The following is an 8466-nucleotide window of genomic DNA, read 5'->3' as shown; positions in this document are numbered from 1 at the left end:
ATGTCCTGCTATCAGTAATCAGACAGTCTGTATGTCCTGCTATCAGTAATCAGACAGTCTGTATGTCCTGCTATCAGTAATCAGAGACAGTCTGTATGTCCTGCTATCAGTAATCACACAGTCTGTATGTCCTGCTATCAGTAATCAGACAGTCTGTATGTCCTGCTATCAGTAATCATCGTCCTCATTGTCAAAGATATGCAGATTCTCACCTCTGCTTCCTGCTTCATGCCTTCCCTGTCTTTATTTAATCTCTCTCTCTCTCTCTCTCTCTCTCTCTCTCTCATGAATATGCAGTAGTATTGAACGTGCGTGTGTTTAAAGCCTGATTGATACTGTATTCCAGTCCAATGCTGAAACAGATATAATGGAGTAAAGACAATCAGATTTTCTGTTTAACACACAAATGCTTTGTTTGCAGTAGTGATGCACCGAATATTCGGCCGCAGAAAATATTCGGCAGGAAATGGCTAGAAATGCATTTTCGGCCTATTCGGTTTCGGCCCAAATAGGCAGAAAATATATCATCGAATAGTGTATGCAATTAATGCATTCAAAAGAGCTGAATAAATGTTTTATGGACCCATAATAGTGATTATTGTTTAAGTTAAGTTTTGCCATAACCATAACATAACATTTGTAGAATCAAACTCAGGTCTTAATGGGTTAAGTGAGGATACTAAAACAGCGATATTCAGTTACACTTCATACCAATGATACTGTGCGGGTGTAGGTATGTTAAGTGATAACCACTTTCCACATGGCATTATAGGCAAAAGCTTTCTAAATCTTTTAACATTTTCCAAACATCTACAAGCTTGTAGGTCAACAATTTTTGCTATTTGTTGTACAACTAAGTATATAGTGCTTAAGTGGCATTCTGGACTAGACCTGTCTGGCTGGAAACATTGTGGTTGCAAGGACTGACCTTCTGACCTTTCAGCCAGAGGACTGTCACAGTCATTACCAGGTGATTGAGAGATTATTTATTCTTTAATTACTCTGTATAAACATACCATTTTAACTAGTGATGGACCGAAAATTCGGCAGCAGAAAATGTTCGGCAGAAAATGGCTAGAAATGCATTTTCGGCCTATTCGGTTTCGGCCCGAAGAGGCAGAAAATATTTCACTGAATAGTGTATGCAATTAATGCATTCAAAAGAGCTGAATAAATGTTTTATGGACCCATAATAGTGATTATTATTTAAGTTAAGTTTTGCCATAACCATTTATTTTGCCATAAATCAGGTTGCTTTAATATCGGATGTTCGGTATTCGGTTTTCGGCCAACTGTTTCCTCTATTCGGTATTCGGTTTCGGCCAAGAATTTCCCTTTTCGGTGCATCCCTAGTTTGCAGTGATCCCTCAGATGTGACGATCAAACCCTTAAATGGAGGCAAGATATTTTACAGTTTAACAATGAGTCCAAAATGACTTGAAAAGGACTTACACAGTAAACCTCACTGGGAATTCAATAACGTGCGTGCAGCGCACACCAGGATTGAGAAATAGGAGACAGTGTGACAAAGGTCAATTAATATTTTAATCTCTCGCTTGCACGACATTTTTTTCCGAACAGCCAGAAGAGTTTTAAGCATTATGTTATATACTTTAGCTATTGAAAAATCGCAGATCTGAAAGCTCGTAGTGCGGCACCGAGTGCCGCGGTACGTACGAGCTTGTAGGTCTGCTATTTCTGAATAATCGTTAAAATGTGGCACAAATCTTTGAATATGTATTCTTTCAGAGCCAAAGTTTTGAACTCAAATCTTTGCTTCTGGAGGGTCCCTGGAACAACATCTTTTCAGATGGGGGTCGGTGGCCAATTACAGATCATCTTGGGGATCCTTGATATGAAAATGTTTCAGAACCACTGACATAGAAACATAGGGTTTAACCCTGTGAGAACCACTGACATAGAAACATAGGGTTTAACCCTGTGAGAACCACTGACATAGAAACATAGGGTTTAACCCTGTGAGAACCACTGACATAGAAACATAGGGTTTAACCCTGTGAGAACCACTGACATAGAAACATAGGGTTTAACCCTGTGAGAACCACTGACATAGAAACATAGGGTTTAACCCTGTGAGAACCACTGACATAGAAACATAGGGTTTAACCCTGTGAGAACCACTGACATAGAAACATAGGGTTTAACCCTGTGAGAACCACTGACATAGAAACATAGGGTTTTAACCCTGTGAGAACCACTGACATAGAAACATAGGGTTTAACCCTGTGAGAACCACTGACATAGAAACATAGGGTTTAACCCTGTGAGAACCACTGACATAGAAACATAGGGTTTAACCCTGTGAGAACCACTGACATAGAAACATAGGGTTTAACCCTGTGAGAACCACTGACATAGAAACATAGGGTTTTAACCCTGTGAGAACCACTGACATAGAAACATAGGGTTTAACCCTGTGAGAACCACTGACATAGAAACATAGGGTTTTAACCCTGTGAGAACCACTGACATAGAAACATAGGGTTTAACCCTGTGAGAACCACTGACATAGAAACATAGGGTTTAACCCTGTGAGAACCACTGACATAGAAACATAGGGTTTAACCCTGTGAGAACCACTGACATAGAAACATAGGGTTTTAACCCTGTGAGAACCACTGACATAGAAACATAGGGTTTAACCCTGTGAGAACCACTGACATAGAAACATAGGGTTTTAACCCTGTGAGAACCACTGACATAGAAACATAGGGTTTAACCCTGTGAGAACCACTGACATAGAAACATAGGGTTTAACCCTGTGAGAACCACTGACATAGAAACATAGGGTTTAACCCTGTGAGAACCACTGACATAGAAACATAGGGTTTAACCCTGTGAGAACCACTGACATAGAAACATAGGGTTTAACCCTGTGAGAACCACTGACATAGAAACATAGGGTTTTAACCCTGTGAGAACCACTGACATAGAAACATAGGGTTTAACCCTGTGAGAACCACTGACATAGAAACATAGGGTTTAACCCTGTGAGAACCACTGACGTAGAAACATAGGGTTTTTCATAAAACTCTCATGATATAGAAGACATTTGTAGAATCGTTTTCCCAGGTCAAAATGGGTTAAAAGGGAAAGAGCCAGGATACCAGCATGGCAGACAGTATAATGTATATACTGTATATATACAGTATAATGTTTTGCGAGGATGAAAGAAGAATATTACTGTCAGACTGACGCTGATCACACAAAGCGTGGGCATGTCAGCACAGCAGCAGTTACAGTAGCCTCGTCACCACCACTGTACGCCGTGCCAATTAGGACGCTATCTCCACACGGCTACATACTGTACAGTACAGTAGCACATACTTTGCTATACATAATACATCTTCTGTTGGCTCATAATGCTCATACTGTACTATGTGTGTTCTAACTACAATGTACAGGTGAAGGGATGTTATGGAAAGAAAGGTTTCAGCTAGAAAACATTTTTAGTCTTGTCGGTGGAGGAAAGTAACTATATGTACATTTAATTCGGTACAATTTTGAGGCATTTGTACTTTTGTACGCTTAACCCGCATTTTAATCAACCCCCCTTCACTGCCGAGATTGTTGTATTACCTTTAGAGCATACGCTGAATTATTTGGGCTTTTAATCCGCGAAAATCCAGCGAAAAAAGCTTCCTCCGTTTGTTATGAACAATCGCACCACCCGCCATCTTGGTACACCCGGAAGACGCAGCACAGGACCCTCCTCCATGAGGCGTTGAACCCCATTCGTTTGCATTGGCCTCAATTTCCCAGAAGCCCAAGCAGCCCACAGCATGTGACGATTTCCGGTTTCGTCATCAAAACAAATGCATCTAGTCTCTATCTCCGCGGCGAAGACGGATTTTCTTTTTATTTATTACATTACGGCGGATTAAACACATAAAACAAAAGGCGGGTATGTCCGATATGGCAGCGACATTAACCTGGAGTAATCCATTCCCGGCACGGAAAGTATTTCCTAATGTCAGTGCTTTTACTTCTACTCCACTACATCTCAGAGGGAAATATTGTCTACATTTATTTGAAAACTTCAGTTAGTTTGTAGATTTAGATTATTATTACACAACATGCATTAACGACCACTTTGGCCTTGTACCGGTATACATTTTTGCCATTTGAAAATAGCCGATATACAAGCTCACAATGCGCCGCAATGCAACGCATTGTGAGCTTGTAGATCTGATATTTTCAAAAGGTTGTTTATACATGTGAAAACTTGAAAGTGGGCATTCTGCACATTCTGGGAGCGATAGAGAGTGAACACACACACACACACACACACACACACACACACACACACACACACACACACACACACACACACACACACACACACACACACACACACACACACACACACACACACACACACACACACACACACACGCTCTCTCTCGCTCTCTCTTTCTTTCTCTCAATGGTAAAGTGACAGAATGTAAAAAGATTATACGCATTTTAATCAGATTGATCACAGCTTACAAATGATTAATAACCATTCGAACTTTATGTCCTCCAAAATATGCCCTTTTATTGTGATAGATAAAGATAAGTGACTCTGTCTATCTCTCTCTATCTCCATGTCTCTCTGTCGTCATTTGAGCTGCTATGTGTCAATTGTGACTTTTATGGCGATTAACAGACTTGTGTTTTTCCCAATCCAGATAGGGCTAGATAGCAGTGTTGTTTTCGTCGACTAAAACTAAGACACCTTTCTCCACTGACAAAAACACAATGGAAACTAAATGAAAACTAAGCTATGATGACTAAGTAAGACTAAATATACTGTTAGGGCCTGCCGTAACACATTTTAGTCGACTAAATCAACTGTATATTTAGTCGACACAAATCTCATGATATTTATAGTCAACTAAAATTAGACAAAACACTAAAACATTCCAGGTGACTAAAACGTGACTAAAACTAAATGAAAACATTTTTAAGAGACTGAAGTCAGAGTGGATGGTATTATGGGATGTATGGGGCAGCTGTATGCATTGATTGATTAAAAAAAAAGATCATTCTTTTTGTCAAATACGGTTTTATTAAAAGCAGGGTATAAATGATTATATCATTGGTACAGTTACAGTATACATGTTTTCCCTTTTTATTAAAACAAAAAGAAGAAAGGAAAGAAATAAGTGAGGGGCGCTAATATATTAAAGTCTAACTCATGTTGATTAGGTGATGTAAAACAAACACTAAATGCCATTATCAATAATGAGACAATATGACGGAATTAGCACATTATAACGTACATTTTCCCTTCATTGTCAATGTGTTTACAAACAAACATTAAACCTGTGTAACGCCCCTCAGAAAACAGACACAAAGAAAACCCTCAGTCCCTCCCACCCAGACTGCTCAATGACACGGCATAGAATAAAACAGTAAGATGATGAAATAGTCATGGAAATCAACATCTGAAATGATTCTATACAGTCAATTCAAGGATTATTATTTTATATGGTGTTATCATTTTATTATCAGTGATTCAAGTGACTGCAGGGTTCATAGTCTACCTCATCCTGTGGTTTCATTAAAGTAATTAACATTAACTAATATTTAACACACTGACCTCTGCTAACCATCATACAACTATATAATGTCATAAAGAGATTCATCCAACCTGATTATTACATCTTAGGACATTGTGTAAAAAGTACAGTACAGTTAAGTGTAAAGGTTTGCACGGGAGAAAACTATAGCTAACATTTCTTTTTTTCTTTTTTTCTTTTTTGTCTTAAATCAGAGCTATTGAACACCATTTACGTCAGTGTGTTGTTTAGAAAATATTGAACCAATGAAAAGTAGTAAAAAGCAAAACCTCTTAACTCCATTGGACCCTCAAACTGTCTGCTAAAACAGAACTAATTAACTCCACCACCTCTCTCCCTCTCATGCAACGAATTGACAATATATAAAGTCACAACACCAACTGTGATTAGGCAGTATTGCAAAATATAAGGTTTTCTTAATGTCCTGATAAATGTATATTTTCCATTTCCTGAAAAAAAACTGAACATGTTGGAGTTAGGTGGTTTCTTCCTGACAGCAGAGATATACCGTATAAATATAATAGTGTACATTTTATGGTGAAGTATCTCAATTCCTCAACATGATTACTACTGAGATCATTTCATGTCTACATGAATCCCTGATATTAATCACCTTTAAAATCATTCAAATAATCCTGATATTATTACATATACATTATACTATTATATTGAAAAGTGATGGCAGACAATGGAAACTAAATATTGTGTATAACTTTAGTATTTTTTTGATTATCGACAATAGGCAGTAATATATCCATAACATGACATCATCATCATCATCATCATCATGTCTAACTACGTGGTTCCAGAGTCACACTGACCTTCCTTGGTAACATCTTCAGAGGGACAGTATTGTTAATACCAGGTTGAATGTATGGAAACAGTGTGCCAGTGAAGGTGTGTGTGAAGGTGTGGATGTGTGTGTTGGTATCAGGATCAGAGAAGGACAGAGTTCCTTTGTTCCGGTCCAGCTGGACTCTGATCTTCTTGGGGTTCTGCTTCAGTGAGAGAAAAGTGACTGACCCTGAGGAGGGGTATGCTTTGTATGTACCTTTATAGAACCATATGAACCAACATTGACCCGCTCCGTTTCCTTTCCTCTGGATAGACTCTGCTAACACACCCAGTGCCCAGTATGTACTGTCTCCAACCTCAACATCCCAGCTGTGAGTCCCAGAGTTAAAGCCCTCAGAACCCACGACATGGTTCCAGTAGTCAAACCTCTCTGGATTGTCAGGAAGCTGCTGTTTCTTTCCCCATCTCACGCTGGTCAGATCATCAGACAGGATGAGTTCTGGACGGGCAGTGTTGGGGTCCAGAATGACAGGAGTGTAGGAGACGATGTCCTTCATCTTGTCCCAGACTCTGAAGGCCAGGTTCCCCAGGTGTTTGGCCTCGTCTATCAGTGCTCCTGAGACCGGCTGTGGGTCCTGCAGTGCAGTGAGCTGGACTCTTTCCACTGTGGTCTTGTAGTTCTGCAGGAATGAGACGTGTTCGGCTCTCAGCTCCTCCTCGGTGGCTCTGATTGTGTCTGAAATGGTAGATATGTCTCTGTTCAGACCCTCCGTCTTCTCCTTCATCATCTGACTCTTCTGCTGCTCTTCCTCCCTCAGTGCAGTCATCCTGGCCTCCTCTTCATCATGTAGAAACTGATGCATCTTCTTAAACTGTTCCTTCATCTGCGTCTCGGTGTGCCGGGCCCGGACCTTAATGTGTTCTGCCGTTTGGTCGTAGTTAGTTTTAACTTCATTAAAAACCTTCAGTTTATCCTGTAAAGGCTTCAGGGATTCCTGGACTTTCTCCTTGTGTTCTGGTGCAGCTTCATCGATGGGTCTGAAAATGTGGTTGGCGTGTTTTTTAGAATCTCGACACACAAAACACGCTGGCTGTTGACAATCCAGACAGAACAGTTTGAGTTTCTCGGCGTGCAGAAGGCAGAGAACCCCAGACCCAGTTGAAGCTCTCTGATGTCTCTCCTGTACGAAGGCCTCACACAGGTTCTTCAGAGCCCGGTTTAGAGGTGGATCATCAATTGGATGTCTCTTCTTACAAACGGGACATTCCTTTATTACCTTATCGCTCCACCATTCCTGCAGACAGGCTTTACAGAAGCTGTGGCTACACGGCAGTATAACAGGATATTTAAAGATGTCGCAACACACGGGACAGGAATAATCCTCTTCTGGGCGAGATGCGTTGGAAGCCATTTTGTCTCAGAGTTTAGCCACAAAGACAGGAAATGCAGTCAGTGGTGGTAACACTCCTTTTAGAATTATTCTAATGAAGTTTACTTTGACTGTAAAAGTGGCTGTTGTTAAAGTCCATTCAGCTGATAGAGCCAGCAGGTATTTCCAGTGGTGTGGGTCAGTGTTCAGGTATAGTTCCAGTGGTCTGGGTCAGTGTTCAGGTATAGTTCCAGTGGTCTGGGTCAGTGTTCAGGTATAGTTCCAGTGGTGTGGGTCAGTGTTCAGGTATAGTTCCAGTGGTCTGGGTCAGTGTTCAGGTATAGTTCCAGTGGTCTGGGTCAGTGTTCCTTCCTCTAGGTGTGGATCTAAAGACAGTCTGTTCTCTCTCAGTGGAAGTTGTGTTCTATCTGGCGTCTCAGAACAGACTGGCAAGAGGTGGAGCTTTGACACAATATCTATAGACAAAGTTCACTCTCTCTCTGTCACACATGCAGGTTCGCCCACGCGTTTTGGGCTTGACACACACCTAAACAAACTGGTTCTAGGAGTCAGGTGGCAACATGCCACCTCGCTCTCGATTAAGAGCGTCTGCTAAATGCCAAAATTGTAAATTGCCCTATGCAGGTCAGGTCTGGCATTTACCAGAAAGGACGGGAAGGGTGGGGCCGGCTGACCGCCCAAAAATAAGTAAAAAT

The 8466-nt window shown here is 40.8% G+C and overlaps 1 protein-coding gene across 1 annotated transcript; it reads right to left on the bottom strand.

The window, feature by feature from the left end:
- Positions 1–6376: 6376 nt before the first annotated feature.
- LOC310862156 (nuclear factor 7, ovary-like) lies at positions 6377–7792 on the bottom strand (the record flags this gene model as incomplete). Its single annotated transcript, XM_083769890.1, has 1 exon — positions 6377–7792. One exon carries the CDS (start codon positions 7790–7792, stop codon positions 6377–6379), a length of 1416 nt encoding a protein of 471 aa, XP_083626016.1.
- Between the last annotated feature and the right edge of the window lie 674 nt (positions 7793–8466).

Source organism: Protomyctophum parallelum, assembly GCF_964188405.1.
Source record: "Protomyctophum parallelum genome assembly, chromosome: 7".
NCBI classification, from domain to species: domain Eukaryota; kingdom Metazoa; phylum Chordata; class Actinopteri; order Myctophiformes; family Myctophidae; genus Protomyctophum; species Protomyctophum parallelum.
The sequence above is the reverse complement of the archived record's forward strand: the minus strand, read 5'-3'. Positions and strand labels throughout refer to the sequence as shown.